This window comes from Stigmatopora nigra, chromosome 15 (assembly GCF_051989575.1).
Source record: "Stigmatopora nigra isolate UIUO_SnigA chromosome 15, RoL_Snig_1.1, whole genome shotgun sequence".
Taxonomy (NCBI): Eukaryota; Metazoa; Chordata; class Actinopteri; order Syngnathiformes; family Syngnathidae; genus Stigmatopora; species Stigmatopora nigra.
Genome location: NC_135522.1, coordinates 10,150,001 through 10,165,226, shown reverse-complemented (window position 1 = coordinate 10,165,226; position 15,226 = coordinate 10,150,001). Strand labels below are relative to the sequence as shown.

Below are 15,226 nucleotides of genomic sequence, written 5' to 3'. Positions count from 1 at the left end.
AGAAGTTACACTCTGGAATTTAAAGGTTTTTTTTTTTATTTAAGAGTGCAGTATTTTTTTTTATTTCAATAAAGATCCCAGATAAGAGAACAAAAATGTTCATTTTTCAAGATGATTCATGCCAATAACTTAGTACATGAGAGAAGTCACTGGAATTTATTAAGGTTTTGTTATTTAAGAGCAGTATTTTCTATTTTTATTTCAAGGTTCCCAGATAAGATCACAGAATTGTTCATTTTTGCAAGATGATTCATGCCAAAAACATCCAGATACATTAGATAGATTTTTTTTAAATGTTATTCTACATGTAGCCATTGCTGTACATATCAGCAGTTTTATTCCTTCATAAACAGACATATGCATTGACTAGCCATTGCTGTACATATCAGCGGTTTTATTCCTTCATAAACAGACATATGCATTGACTAGCTTACTCTATTGCATTGCATCACAGCTATGACACTTTCCATTATTTTAATATATCATGTGATTGATTCCTTGAGACACAAGAGGTTTGGATGTATGTACAAGCCCTTCATTCGAACTATATATAGATACATATAAATATATAAATATATATATGTATATGTATATATATATATATATATATATGTATATGTATATATATATATATATATATATATATATATATATATATATATATATATATATATATATATATATATATATATATATATATATATATATATATATATATATATATATCTATATATATATCTATATATATATATATATATATATATATATATATATATATATATATATATATATATATATATATATATATTCATTCATGTAAATATATATATAGATACATATAAAAATATGAACCTATATATGTATAATCAACGGTGTAACTGTAACAGGAGAAAGAAGTGCATTGAAACCTTGCTAGTAAAGCAGGCTTCACCATAAAAATAAGTGGCTTTGTCATTCTTGTCATCAGGGAGGGTGGTCTCATTTTCACATGAGGTTGGAGAATCTAGGGGTGCTCATTTACAGCATTTTCTCTTCTCCACATGCAACAATCGGTTGCAGCGGGGGCATGTGTGATGCGCATCCTTAAACTGCTTGACAAGCAGGGGGATCAGGCAGCAGCAGGCCACCAACCTTTAACAAATCAAGGATTGCTATAAGGACTTCAAATCAAAGAATAGATCATTGTGAAAAGCTGCTTAGAGAGGACTCTCACTTACCCAAGACAAATGAAGAGACAAACCATGAGCCATGAGTACATCCCTGGTTTATAAGCAACATTGGTCATGACCTGTTGCTGGCATGAGGGACATGTGGTCATGCCTGAATTAAAACCCAGCGCTGTGTCATAGCTCGTTACGTTCTTTTTCCCAGTGTCAAAGCCTGATGATAAGCCGCCGCCTCCGCTAGTGTACACTGATGAACATTGCAAAAACAAAAGAAGTTGAATGATTAACTTTTGGCTGAGTGAGTATAAAGTTTATCTTTTAATGCAATTGACGACACCTGGGGACCAATGTATTAGATATGGGAGGGGTCAATGATTTAAATAAGGCCCTTATGATAAATCAAATGCTTATTTGCTCCTATCAGTCCAAACGGCTTATACGTCTAACAAAATCAGTGGCAGCCAAAGTTTTAAACAAGTCGTTTGAAAAGGGGTTTCAATTAAAACTACACTGTGTACATTGTGTTTGTGACAGTTTGTTTTTTTTTACCTTGTGGAACTGGTGTGGGGGAGGCAGGGTTGAATGGGGTGTGCACATGGTACACTTTAACCTTGTCACCTGACGGTTCAACTAAAACAGAGCAAACCGGAGATTAGTTAAACAAAAATACATAAAATGCAGATATCAGCTATATTAATGATCATACCTGGAATGGTGTATGGCGGTGGATGCTTTAAATCAGATGCCATTGTGCTATAATAGAAGAAACAAAAATCAGTGTTGACATTTTCATTTAGTTTTCCATTGATTGTCTCTAAGGAAAATGCTTGTTTGCCATTAGGAGCCATGACAAACGCTTGTCTTGGCTACTTACTATGTATCATGCTAATAAAGTAGCAGAAATTGCAGTTTTGAGTCTTCATTTAGAATGTAAAACCAAAAGTAATTAACATTGTTAAAGCTCACTGTGTTGTATACACAAATATGCTATTCCTTTGGCCAAGATGGACCTTCCCACCATTTAATTGATTCATTTGATCTATAATTCAAATTATCGTGTGGTGATTTGCTGTCATGCTTCCCACATTAAACAGATTGGACAGCGTCTACTGTCAATAGCAGTCAATGAGGTAAAAAAAAAAAATCTTCCTCTGGCCAAGATGCACCCTACCAACCATTTTGTTGTTTTTTAGTAGACTCCCAATCCATTAGAAGCTGGAGAGTAGCATGGAATGAATGCTAGTTCATTTGTTGCACCCCTTCCCCCCAAAAAATGGTATTGGATGAAAACTACATTATTGTCTGTGAAGTTTTTGCGATAAATGGCAACAAATGAGTTAAGGAAATAGGACAAAACAAGAATGAGGCTCAACAAGAAAAACCTGTCCAAAAGTTGAACATAATTGCGTCCTTTTTTATACCAGATCAAAATAAACCTTCCATTAACACTACACAGAGGATAGTTTTCATGTTGACGTTTGAAACACAGAGAGATGCAGACTCTGGTAAAGAATGTAACCCAACGGCATTCTTATCACATTCTGAAGGGTGTGCTAGGCTAAATATTTAATAATTGTTATACGTATATTCTTTTATTTTATATATGTATTATATTTATCTATTACTTTATTTATTACCTATTTATTTATGTTTAAAATGTACTTTCCTGTGTCTGTCTTCTCACCCTTTTGCTACTGTGACAGTAAAATTTCCCAAATACGGCACGAATAAAGTTATCTAATCTAATTTTATCTAATCTATTGTTGTGTAGAGGATTAATTTCATACGTCTCATATTAAAAAAAAATGTTAAACCCACACTGCAGTATAGTGTTCTTATAGTTTCATCACATCTCATTTTCTGAACCGCTTTATCCTCACTAGGCTCAGCGGAGGGCGGGAGCACCTTGAATTGGTGGTCAGCCAATCACAGAGCACAAGGAGACAAACAACCATTCACGCTTACACTCATACCTAGGGACAGTTTAGCTGGTCCAATCAGTCCACTATGCCTGTCTTTGAAATGTGGGGTGTAACTGGAGTACCCTGGAAAAACCCACACAGGCCTGGGAAGAAACTGCAAATTCCATACAGGTGGACCGACCTGGATTCGAACCGAGATCCCCCACCGTGTGGCCTACGTGCTAACCACTCTGTACTTATAGTGATTATTAATATTCATTTATTTTCTGTACCGCTTAGCCTCACAAGGGTGCTGGATTAATTTCAGCTCTGAGGTCCTGGGTTCAAATCCAGGTTGGTCCAACTGGAGTTTGCTGTTCTCCCTGAATCTGTGTGGGTTTTCTTTGGGTACTCCAGTTTTGTCCCACATTCCAAAAACATGCCCAAAGTCAGCTGGGATAGGCTCCAGCACCCCCGCAACCTTACTGAGGATAACGCGATTCAGAAAATGAATGAATAGAAAATATTTGTTGTGTTCAAATAAGGGTACTGGTTGACTGACTACATTACATACATACATTAACCCAGCTATCAACTACTGAAATTCAGAAATTAAATAAGAACATTTTGTCTAAAAAACAAAAGATACCTTGAAAAAAAATGAGGACTAAAATAGATACATCACCTACATCTTTTTTGCTAAGATGTCTTGCAGTTTTAAGACCATTTTTCTACTTCTTCGACTATTAAAAAAACCTATGCCTTTGTACCTTTTTTGTCTTTATTTGAACATTCAAATGTCGATCTGTTCCAAAATCACAAACCTAAAACGACACTTCAACATCAGATGTTTTAGATTTTTAACATGGTATAATCCCTGTACTCTTTTGTATTCAAGTGCAATTCATATTATAATCTCTTCCAGGATTTTTTTTCATTTCTTTGTACATTAAGATCCTTGAAAAATAATTAAATTGAAAACTTTTTGGCACAATGTTGCTATGCAATTTTAATTACTAAAATTCATGGATTAGAACCTGTGTCAAAGTGGCGGCCCGTGGGCCAAATCTGGCCCGCCGCATCATTTTGTGTGGCCCGGGAAAATAAATCATGAATGCCGAATTTCTCCTTTTAAATCAATAATTATAATTTTTTAATCATTTTTTTTGTTTTTAGTAAAAAAAATAATTTTGTAAAATCTAAAAATATATAAAAAAAGCTAAAATAAACATTTTTTAAATCTATAAAAACTAAATATTCAGAGATTTTAAAAAAGTACTTTTAATCCATTTGTTAAAATATATATATAAATGATACATATAAAACCCGAGTCTGACACCTTTGGATTAGAAGGTCTCTATTTGAGTAAATTTTCAAATTGAGTATTCTTTTTAATCGTCCATTCTAAATACATAAAAGGGCAAAAATAATTCATCGAATGTCAAAGGAGGGCTGTAAGAATGTATATTACAAAACAAGGGGGAAAAAATTCCTGCACCAAGGTGTTAAAAGGTGAGTTAACACGTAAAGGTTTGCAATCAGGTCAGTCTGCATTCTGCGGTCAAAACAATAAGAAAAAAACATGGCTCTCTACCTGCGTCAGACATCACATCCTGAGCCAAAGGTGTGGTCTGACTGCATGTAGCATTTGCGCTGGTCTAACCAGACACATAGAAGAATGTTCGTCATCCTCGCCTTCTCTTTTTAATCATCCTAAAAGGGAGCGGGCAGCTTTGGCAATTATGGGATGATTTGACATTTGACAACTCACAGTTAACCCTAACCTTAAATCCCAGATCCTCTACATCTGGAATTCAAGGTTATTATTAAGTATATTAAGATTATTTTGTATATAATATGAAAAAGTGATTGGGGGAAAAATAGGTCTGTCAGCACTATTTTCAACTTTTGATGTACCTATTTGTCCAATTTTGTTTTTGTCAGTTTATTTATTTATTTATGTTTCTCTTTTTTTTATTTGCATTGGTCAATTTTTTGGACCTATTTATTTACATGTGCATGTTTCTTTTAAAAAAAACACCATATCGTTTAAATAAATTAAGTACCCGAATATAAATAAAATGAATAAAAGTCTGAAATGCTTAAAGCAAATGGGAATAGGAGTTAAATTCTAATTTTAACGGTCAGCTTTCCCAATTAAAATAGATTGGACATTTAGTGCCATGAATAAGAGTCGATGGGATAACAAAATGGGGTAAATAAATATATTCTGCCTGACAAAACACTATTTTTGCATCATGATTAACACTTTCAGTGCGATTGACGATGATAGACGTCCAATCAAATGGCGCACCATCATCTTTCCGTAAGTGAGTTTATCCCGAGTAGATGTCCAATCGATTTCAACTAAAAGGGTGGCATTGTCACCAGTGAGTTAGAAAAAATGAATTTGTTCTTTCTCTGGCCAAGACGCAATACCAACCGACCAATGAGAGAATGTGAAGGACCACCGCCTTGATATTTCCCCCCCAACACTGTTTAAGTCAAATATAAATTTAATTGTATGATAGCAAAAAAATATTTGTATTAGTCTGTCTACTTAAGAAAAAAACACAGCTTTAATACTCTATATCTTTGAATTTATTGTTAATTTTGCCAACTGCTTTAAACTATATTACTTAGCAATTCCATGTCTAAAAAAAATCCCCAAAAATATTCATTTAAATGTGTTTATCCCTCAAATTCCGATTTATAATCCTCATAAAAAAGTGATCACTCAACATTTTGGTAATTTTAGTATAAATCCAATAAAAAAAATGAAATAAAAATAAAGAGCCAATAGCGAGTCTCACCTTATCCGGGATCTGTTCTCACTGTGCAAGTTTCAAGCGAGGTGCTGCCTCTAATGCTACCGATGATCCAGATGTGACACCACTCTAAAGTAAAGCAGTGTCACCTTGTACCTCCAAACCAAGCAACCTGCCTCACCCCCCAACACACCCACAAGCCCCACCCTCTCCCCTGAAATGTATGAGCTATTCTCGCTAGGCGTAACTCAAAGTATTCAACTATGTTCTGTCTCTCATAGATTATTGAAGGAGTGTTTGTATCACTCAACAAAAGGGAGTCAAACCTGTTCTCACTCCTGTTGAGGTGTGCAGTAAAACATCATCAACTAAACAGGAGGATTTCAAGCACTTTTAGGATCTAAAATATAACCTGGAGGCCACAAACTGTTAATCCATGACACGAGTCGATACTCAATTTTTGTGAGTTCCTGAGATTTTCATATCTCGGAATGTTTTTGATTGCTTTTGTTTGATATCAAGATAGAAATCGAACTTAAACTATCTTATCAGTATGCAAAAAAAATTACACATGTATATCTATATTTTACTTGAGAATTTAAAAGCCAAAATTTGGGTACGGAGGAAACCCACACAGGCCCGGGGAGAACATGCAAACTCCACACAGGTGGGCCGACCTGGATTTGAACCCAGATCCCCCAATGTGAGACCAACGCACTAACCACACAGACCACCAGACCGCCCATTTTCCCTCATTTTTATTTATTTAATTTATTATTATTAGCATTGCATCGATATATACATTGATCTAAAATGATATAATATTTAAAAAAAACAATGATTGGTTACTAAGAATAATCTCATCTCATCTCATTTTCTGAACTGCTTTATTTAAAATATATTTATAAATTAATACAAAGTTAATAAAATCTAAGGTAGCAAGGTTATGGCTCCAAATAACATCTCATCTCATTGAATCTGAACCGCTTTATCCTCATTTGGATTGCGGGGGGTGCTGGAGCCAATCCCAGTTGACTTCCAGGTGGGGGACACCCTGAATTGGTGGCCAGCCAATCACAGGGCACAAGGAGACAAAAAAATCATTCAAGCTCACACTCATACCTAGGGTCAATTTAGAGTGTCCAATTAGACTACCATGCATGTTTTTGGAATGTGGGAGGAAACTGGAGTACCCTGAAAAACCCACACAGGCCCAGGGAGAATATGCAAACTCCACACAGGTGGATTGACCTGAATTTGAATCCAGAACCTCTGAGTTGTGAGGCTACTAACCGAATAATATAATGATAAATTTCTAATGGTGAAGTCTTAGCTTAGTCTTAACTTTTGAAAAGAGCACTATCAGGGTCAAGTTGCCAGGTAATGACGAATTGAAGTAGTTTTGTTTGGTGGATCGAAAAGCAAAACAATGAGTCAACAGGACATTTTGATTTGACTCAAAGAGAGAACATGCCTGGGAGGAATGAGCCAAGGACATTAATTGGTAGGCAGTCCAAAAAACGATTATGTCTCAGCGATTGGAATGAAAGAGAGAGGGACAGTGACGATGTTCATTTAATGCCATCCCTCCCTTTTTTAATAGATTAAGCACCTACTCTCCAGTTCACAGCAAAGGAATGATTGGACTTCTAGCAATGCCAATGGGACTGAACGAGTTCAATGCAAATTCAGACATTGAGTGGTTAAATCAGGGGTAGGGAGCCATATGTGGCTCTTTTGATGGGTGTATATGGCTCTCCGCCTTTTCATATTTTTTCTTCATTAGACTATTCTGCATGTATTCTCTCATTGATACGCATTGATTAGCAACAGTGAAATAATGTTCTCAAAAGAATCTAGAATTTTTTTTACTTTTAAAGTGGTGAAATGAATAATAAATGCTCACAATTTCATGTATTTTTACTTTTAAATTGTGAGTATGGCTCTCAAGGAATGATGTTTAAAAATATGAATTGTTTATGGCTCTCTTCGTCAAAAAAGTTCCCGACCCCTGCTCTAAATAATCATCATAAATATCTTCAAATGCATTCTGGAGAAAATTTGAATGAATTTAATGTTTAACAAGCCTACCCTGAATATGTAATTGAACTGGAGATCCCAGAGAAAACCTACACAAGCCCAGGGAAAACCCCCATACTCCACACAATAAGGCCCGGACATGGGATCAAACCATTTATCTCAAAACTCTGAGGTCAAATGTGAAATGAGTTTGATTAACTTTATCGAAAAGGTAACAAAAAATGATCAATTTAAAACAAATTAACTTAACTTAAATTAACTTTATCGAAAAGGTAACAAAAAAATGAACAGCTTAAAACATATCAAAATTTGATTCCAACTTGCTCTACAAGGTTTTGTTTTTGGACCAAAAAAATAATTAATTAATTTAAGCTCACAATATTTTATCACTGATTTCTACATTGTACTTTTTACAGGCATTAAAAAGAATCTTTTCCACCAAATCCGCCTCTAACAAAAATCAAAGAATAGTTTGATGTTCATTTATTTGGTTGTGTGAAGATGTTTTTTTGATAAAAAATCTAATAAAAACAAAAGGATTTGGCTATTCCCTGTAATGGAATGGAATGATTCTACGGATTCCTTCATGTGACTGATTCTCTTGCCTTTGATAATAACGGCAAATCAAAGTCGAGGACTTAAAAAAAATGACCATAATGGTCTGCAATTGACGCCAATTGATCGACAAAAAGAGTACATTCTCGGGAGTGTATTACTGTCGAAAGGTGTTAACTTTTAAGACATTTCTTTGCAATGCCCTGAAGCAATAGTACAAGGAATTTCAAAAGTTAAAGATGACTAATCTTCCACCTGTCTTACATCACTCAAGACATTTAAAGCCTGTAAAACTACATACGTAAAGTATCTAATAAACTACCATCGGTTTTCTTTACCTTGAAATGAATTTGGGTCAGGAAAGTACATATATATATAAAAGACAATTCAGATCCTTATATAAAAAAACAAGGCCTTTACAAACTCATTTACTGTTAAAAAGGATTTTTTTTTAAATACAATGAAAGTTAATGAATGAAAAATTACATTAGAAATGGAGTCAAGATATAGCTCGTTAAAAAGACATCAAAATGTGTGAAACAAAACTAATTGTAAACATTTTGTACTTTACTATAAAAAAGGAACAGGGGAAAAATCAACCTAAAAAAAGTAGAGATTCAAGATTTTAAACATTTTATACACGTTTTAGTTTAAATTTGACCCGGTTGTTGACAGCCATTTATGTTTTTTGTCAAATTTTATCATGTCATGTTTAAATAAATTCAAGATTGATGGCAAAGGTTAATTAGAGAACCATTGATTAGATATGAATTCAAAGTGAAAGAACTGAAGTTCATACAAAAAATACTAGTGCTTAAAAACTGTGAAATTCAAAGATTATATATACCTGCCGAGTCATAGTCTATTTTTATATTCATAACTCCTCCCACCTTGCATGTGATTATCATTTTCTGCTTTGCTGTAAATGGAGAATTAGCCTTTTTGCCAAGTTTATGTACTGAAAACTTTTTTTCCATATCTATATTCAAGTTACCAGATGATTTTTTAAGTCAAATTTGGTAAGTCCCATTTTGATTCTGCAGTTTTTAACAACATTTTTCTACACTTCTCTTATTCAGTAGCACTTTTATATGGCTGGCAATTAGCTATGTATTTTTGCATATATTTTCTATCATTGCAATGTTATCATTATTTATATTGCTCATAAACAAATATTTAACTTTGGCACATTTGGTGCAAATAGTTTTAATCACTAGAAGCAAAATTGTTTGATTGGACTATTTGCATAAAATTGATCTATCTAAACCAAAGTTTAATTTCAATCCTGTTTTTTTGACTCATTATGGTGCCCACATTTGAATTCAAATATTTTAGACATGTCAAAGTACCCCTCCTCCACCCCAGAAATCAGGGGTCCCCAAACCAGTTCCAACCGATCCACCAAAGACATTTTAACCAATGAGATTTCTGCAGAAAACAAGAAGCACCAGACTCCAATGCACTTTTTGCACTTGTAGGACACCAGATTGGTCAAAAAAGGTGTCCTGTTTCTGGGTTGGAATGAAAACCCACATCCACTATGACCTTTTGCGGAATAGTTATGAGACCACTGCCATAAAATGATGGTAAATGATACTAATTTTACATTTTTTGGTTTCTTCCTCATAAAAGCCACAGTATCATACCTGTCAACCTCTGCCGATAACTGCCCTTATAAATGATTATGATTCCCGTACAAACCCCCCAACAAACGTACCTACACCGTACGACGCATGTTTACTCGCGGTAACTCGTTTCTTACTAGGTGGCTCCTCCATGCTTGCTTCCACGATATTTACTCTATGTATATCTACACATGCGCATGTCATCCTTTATCGATATTGCCGTACGCACCGCTAGAAAAATACATACGATTGAGGATAATTTTTGCTGGTATACCGTGACAATAGTAACGATCGATGACAGTAGCGTCGTCGTTGGCTACCAGCCTACGAGACTATCTGGATTTTAGCCAAAACGGTCTTGTTGAGATCGGTTTTCAGAAATATTGGCAATTTTTTTTAAACAATACAAAAGTCGGTGTACGACGTACATGATTTGAAATAGTAAAAAAAAAAAACGTATAAAATACGTGTAGAACGTACAAGTTGACAGGTATGCAGTATTTCCAAGTGTGGCTAACATGGGCTTTTTGTCACTGTACTAAAAAAAGTCAACACTCAACAATAATACTGTTGCAGGATAGTGTACAACATTGTGAGAATGTTATTGTTAAGAATGTTGTTCCTCAAGCCCATAGAAACAGAGGCACATACCGTCACCTCACCCTTTTTGACATCACGCATGGGCAACACCCTCCCACACACCTTTATCTACAGTACAAGAATACCACAGCTAATAACTCTCTTTTTTCCCTCTCTCAAGTATTGCAAAATTTCTATAATAATAAAGAACCTGCAAATAGATCATATTTTTAATTATATGTATTAATGAAACCAAATATATGCTGTATTCTGCTGTGGGCCTAAAATGTAAAAAAAATGCTGAGAGCACTCTGTGATCATGGTTGAAAAATGTAGTTGAACTGGGATACATGCTTCCGAAGACATATTTGGGTAAGAGATGCTATGACAGACACACAATGAAATACCAGAATGTCTTTGAGAAAGATTTATTTCATTTTATATATTTATTTAATAAAGAGTTCTTATTCAAGCGAGTTAATCGAACATTTTTAACCCGTTCAGCAACAGTGGGATCACTACAGAGGACGGGTATTTAAAAGTTGTTTAGTTTTGGAAGAGTAAATGACTATTTTGGTCTTTTTCATTCTTACAATTAAGCCTTATAAGCCTTTAAAGAAGAGAAGTCACTTCAATGGACATTTTTTTCAAAATCAGAGAGTATTTGTTTTGGTAGTTTGTAAAAAATAAATAAAACATTTAAAAAACATAGGTTTTCCAACCCCCACATTCCAAAAACATGCATGGTAGTCTGGTTGAACACTCTAAATTGCCCCAAGGTATGCGTGTGAGCATGAATGGTTGTCTGTCTCCTCTTGCCGTGTGATTGGCTGGCCACCAATTCAGGGTGCTCCCTACCTTGTGCCTGAAATCAGCTGGGATTGGCTCCAGCACCCCCGCGATCCTAATGAGGATAAACGTTTCAGAAAATGAATGAATATTCAAAACACCCATTGATGGCAATAGACTACACAAAAGTTTAGCTATGTGAAATGTAATAGGATATTATTAAAACAAAACAACATAAATTGTGGGGATGTTTTGTGTCCAGTTCAATGCTCATTGTTAATAGTAAATCTGCGTGTCCTGAAATAATTCTCAATTTCCTCCAGGGATCGACCCCGGGTCTCCGGGACACACAAAGCAGTAAACAGCAAACACACAACACTCACTACAGTGAAAAAAAAATATGGCACGTAGAGGCCGTAACTGTCTACCAGATGAGTAAAGGTAACTGTGAGTATGAAGCCTGTCAACCAGCTGGTGGCCACGCAGAGGCCTGAGGCCACGCCTCTGACAGCCAGAGGCAAAACCTCTGACATAAGCAGCCATGTGATTGGCCCCCATCCCATGGCGTAACCTAGGAGACAGAGAAAAATGTTTGTGTGAATATATATATATATATATATATATATATATATATATATATATATATATATATATATATATATATATATATATATATATATATATATATATATATATATATATATATATATATATATATATATATATATATATATATATATATATAATATATATATATATATATATATATACTATATATATATATATATATATATATATATATATATATATATATAAATATAAATATAAATATATATATATATATATATATATATATATATATATATATATATATATATATATATATATATATATATATATATATATATATATATATATATATATATATATATATATATATATATACATATATATATATATATATATATATATATATATATATATATATATATATATATATATATATATATATATATATATATATATAATATATATATAATATATATATATATATATATATATATATATATATATATATATATATATATATATATATATACATATATATATATATATATATACATACATACATACATACATACATACATATAGCCATAAACAATTCATATTTTCAAATGTTATTCCTTGAATCCATTCTCCAAATTTAAAAAGTAAAAATACACTAAAATGTGTGCTTTTTGTAGTAAAGTCACCACTTTAAAGTACAAAAGTTCTCTAATACCTTTTGACAACATTGTCGCTAATTAATGATAATCAATGGTAGTCTGCATGCAGAGAGAATCTAATGGAAAAAAATGTTGGCGCCACAATGATCATGTAATGCTCCTATTGATGCATTCAGGACTGAGCTCTCTCAACAGCGGTTCCCATATTCTTACTAACAGTCTAACGGAGAGCCATATGCACTTATCAAAAGAGCCAAATATGGCTCCCGAGCCATAGGTTCCCTACCCCTACAATAAGAGAGTTTAAGTATTTATGAATACATGCTATAAAAATGCTTTTTTGGATAGATAATGTGATTCTAATTTTATTACTCACCAAAAATAAACACCACAATGCTGATAATTGGAATGGAGCCAGCGGGTGTTTGGTTGCGAGCAATCAAAGCCATTTCATAGCTAAAGTTGCTTTGTGTACTTGCGCTAAAATGAGGAGGAGTGGGTTCTGGTGGATGAGGTGTGGTGCAGGAAATCACAGTCAGGGTCAGAGTGGACAAGAACATAAGAAGCTGGAGGTGTACAGCAGAGCTTTGCGTCCTGCCTTATCCATAAAAAATGCCGAAAAGCTGACAGAAGCGAGGCGAACCAATCCAACAACCGCAGCATCATACCTGGCGCCATTCACAAAAGGAACAGGTAGTTACTAATCACAGTCTCTAAAAAAATAGTCATTCATTAAAGATAATGATATGTCCCAATGTAGAGTGAACGAGTCGGGTGACATTTCATACCTGGGCTCCAGGGAAACATTGCTCTGAGAAAATATGGGTTCCAAGTAGACAAGAATGGGGGTGATGCCAGACAACTGTTGCAGAAATCGCATGGTCACAGAGATGAGGATTGGTTTGTAGTAGATGGGTTTGGTCAGCTGAGACCACGGGGCATGGCTCTGAAGACTGATGCTGTGCTGCATTGAAATATGCATTAATAGATTACATTAAATGAGATTAGGTTAGGTTAGGTTAGGTTTGGTTTGGTTAGGTTAGGTTTGGTTAGGTTAGGTTAGGTTAGGTTAGGGTTTGGTCAGGTCAGGTCAGGTCAGGTCAGGTTAGGTTAGGTTAGGTTAGGTTAGGTTTGGTTTGGTTAGGTTAGGTTTGGTTAGGTTCGGTTTGGTTAGGTTTGGCTAGGTTTAGTTTGGTTAGGTTTGGTTTGGTTAGGTTAGGATGGGTTAGTGTTCAATCAGCCTACCATGCACGTTTTTTGGAATGTGGGAAGAAACCAGTTTACCCAGAGAAAACCAATTCAAACTCAAGAACTAACATGCAAACTTCACAAAGGAAAGTCCAAACCTGGGCGGTCTCACAACTCTGGGATCCCGGACTCAAATCCAAGTCAGGTCCATCTGTATGGAGTTTGCATGTTCTCCCGGGCCTGCGTGAGTTTTCTCCGGGTACTCTTATTTCCACCCACATTCCAAAATCATGCATGGTCGGCTCATTTGACACTCTAAATTGCCGCTAATAAAAAGCATTTTGTAAAATCTACTAAATAATTTTTCAAAAAGTGTTTCCTTTTGAAATGCAAAACCAATGATTAAAAGACAATTTCCAAGAAAACCCCCTTCAAATATAAACATTGTTTTAGAACTATAAAAAACTAAATATTTCAGGCTTTTTATCCATTTCTTTTAATCAGATGTTTGATAAAATATATCTAAATATTATATCTAAAATGGTCCAGCCCACATGAAATCAAGTTGACGTTAATGTGGTCTGCCTAACCAACCCGAGTTTGACACACTTGCCCTAAGCACTTGCCCATCAGGCAGCCTAATACCAGTTAATGCTTGTGAATTCTTCTATTTCTCACCTTAATTGCGTTTAATTCGCTCTGTATATCAAAGTCAGGCCCCCTCAGCCAGAAGAGAGTGCACTCGGCTTCCTTCTCTCTACCCAGAGAGAGCAGCCTCCTGGGAGAGTAAGGCATGAAGACTAGAAGTATTACCAGCACCAATGATGGAACGGCTCCTGCAATAGCAAGCCATCGCCACGGTAACACCAGTCCTGTAGAATTAAGTGGTAGAAGAATCAAAGTATAAGTTTTTACACATCTTATGAGGTCCAATTTTTTTACAGTTTTCTTCCATTTTGGACAAAGTTCTTGGTCAGTCAAAATGTAATGTTGTGTAATGTGTAGTATATATTTTATGTAATCTTTTACCAAATGCATAGAGTGACAGCGCTCCACACACAGCAGTAATCTGAGGGAACGTTCCCAATGTCCCTCTCAAAGATTTATGGATATCTCTGATATGTAGACCTGAAATGGAAAAGCATGTAGAATTTCCAGCTCACTGTGATGGAAATTCACGGGAAAGTACAGACACCTGAGATAAAACAATTATGTATGAGTCTTCTTAAAGTATGATGGCAAAGGTATTTTGGTAAGGTATTTTAAACACTTTGTTCAGTAACTGGGAACTATTGTTTGTCCCCAGGCCTGTGTGGGTTTCTTCCGGGTACTCCGGTTTCCTCCCACACTTCAAAAACATACATGGTAGGCTGATTGGACACTCTAAAT

The 15,226-nt window shown here is 34.7% G+C and overlaps 2 protein-coding genes across 2 annotated transcripts in view; both read right to left on the bottom strand.

Annotated features, from left to right (window-relative positions):
• Window positions 1-815: 815 nt before the first annotated feature.
• litafd (LITAF domain containing) lies at window positions 816-6,030 on the bottom strand. The gene is made up of 5 exons (XM_077733678.1): window positions 5,881-6,030; window positions 1,873-1,919; window positions 1,716-1,796; window positions 1,218-1,413; window positions 816-1,131 (listed from the first exon to the last, which is right to left on the bottom strand). The coding sequence occupies exons 2-5, from the start codon at window positions 1,913-1,915 to the stop codon at window positions 1,014-1,016; spliced, it is 438 nt and encodes a 145-aa protein (XP_077589804.1). The 5' UTR covers window positions 1,916-1,919; window positions 5,881-6,030; the 3' UTR covers window positions 816-1,013.
• A 5,621-nt stretch (window positions 6,031-11,651) lies between these two features.
• slc2a6 (solute carrier family 2 member 6) overlaps window positions 11,652-15,226 on the bottom strand; it is a 5,916-nt gene continuing 2,341 nt past the window's right edge. Inside the window, 7 exon segments of the mRNA XM_077734834.1 lie at window positions 11,652-11,994; window positions 13,026-13,211; window positions 13,214-13,317; window positions 13,438-13,613; window positions 14,516-14,709; window positions 14,867-14,947; window positions 14,950-14,965. Of these exon segments, the coding sequence (XP_077590960.1) occupies window positions 11,687-11,994; window positions 13,026-13,211; window positions 13,214-13,317; window positions 13,438-13,613; window positions 14,516-14,709; window positions 14,867-14,947; window positions 14,950-14,965 (1,065 nt within the window). The 3' untranslated portion in view covers window positions 11,652-11,686.

Coding starts and splice junctions, on each gene's coding strand:
- litafd (XM_077733678.1), bottom strand. CDS start 1,915: ATGGCATCTGATTTAAAGCATCCACCGCCATACACCATTCCAG. Junction 1,797..1,872: donor ACCGCCATACACCATTCCAG/GTATGATCATTA, acceptor GCTCTGTTTTAG/TTGAACCGTCAGGTGACAAG. Junction 1,414..1,715: donor CCCCACACCAGTTCCACAAG/GTAAAAAAAAAC, acceptor AATGTTCATCAG/TGTACACTAGCGGAGGCGGC.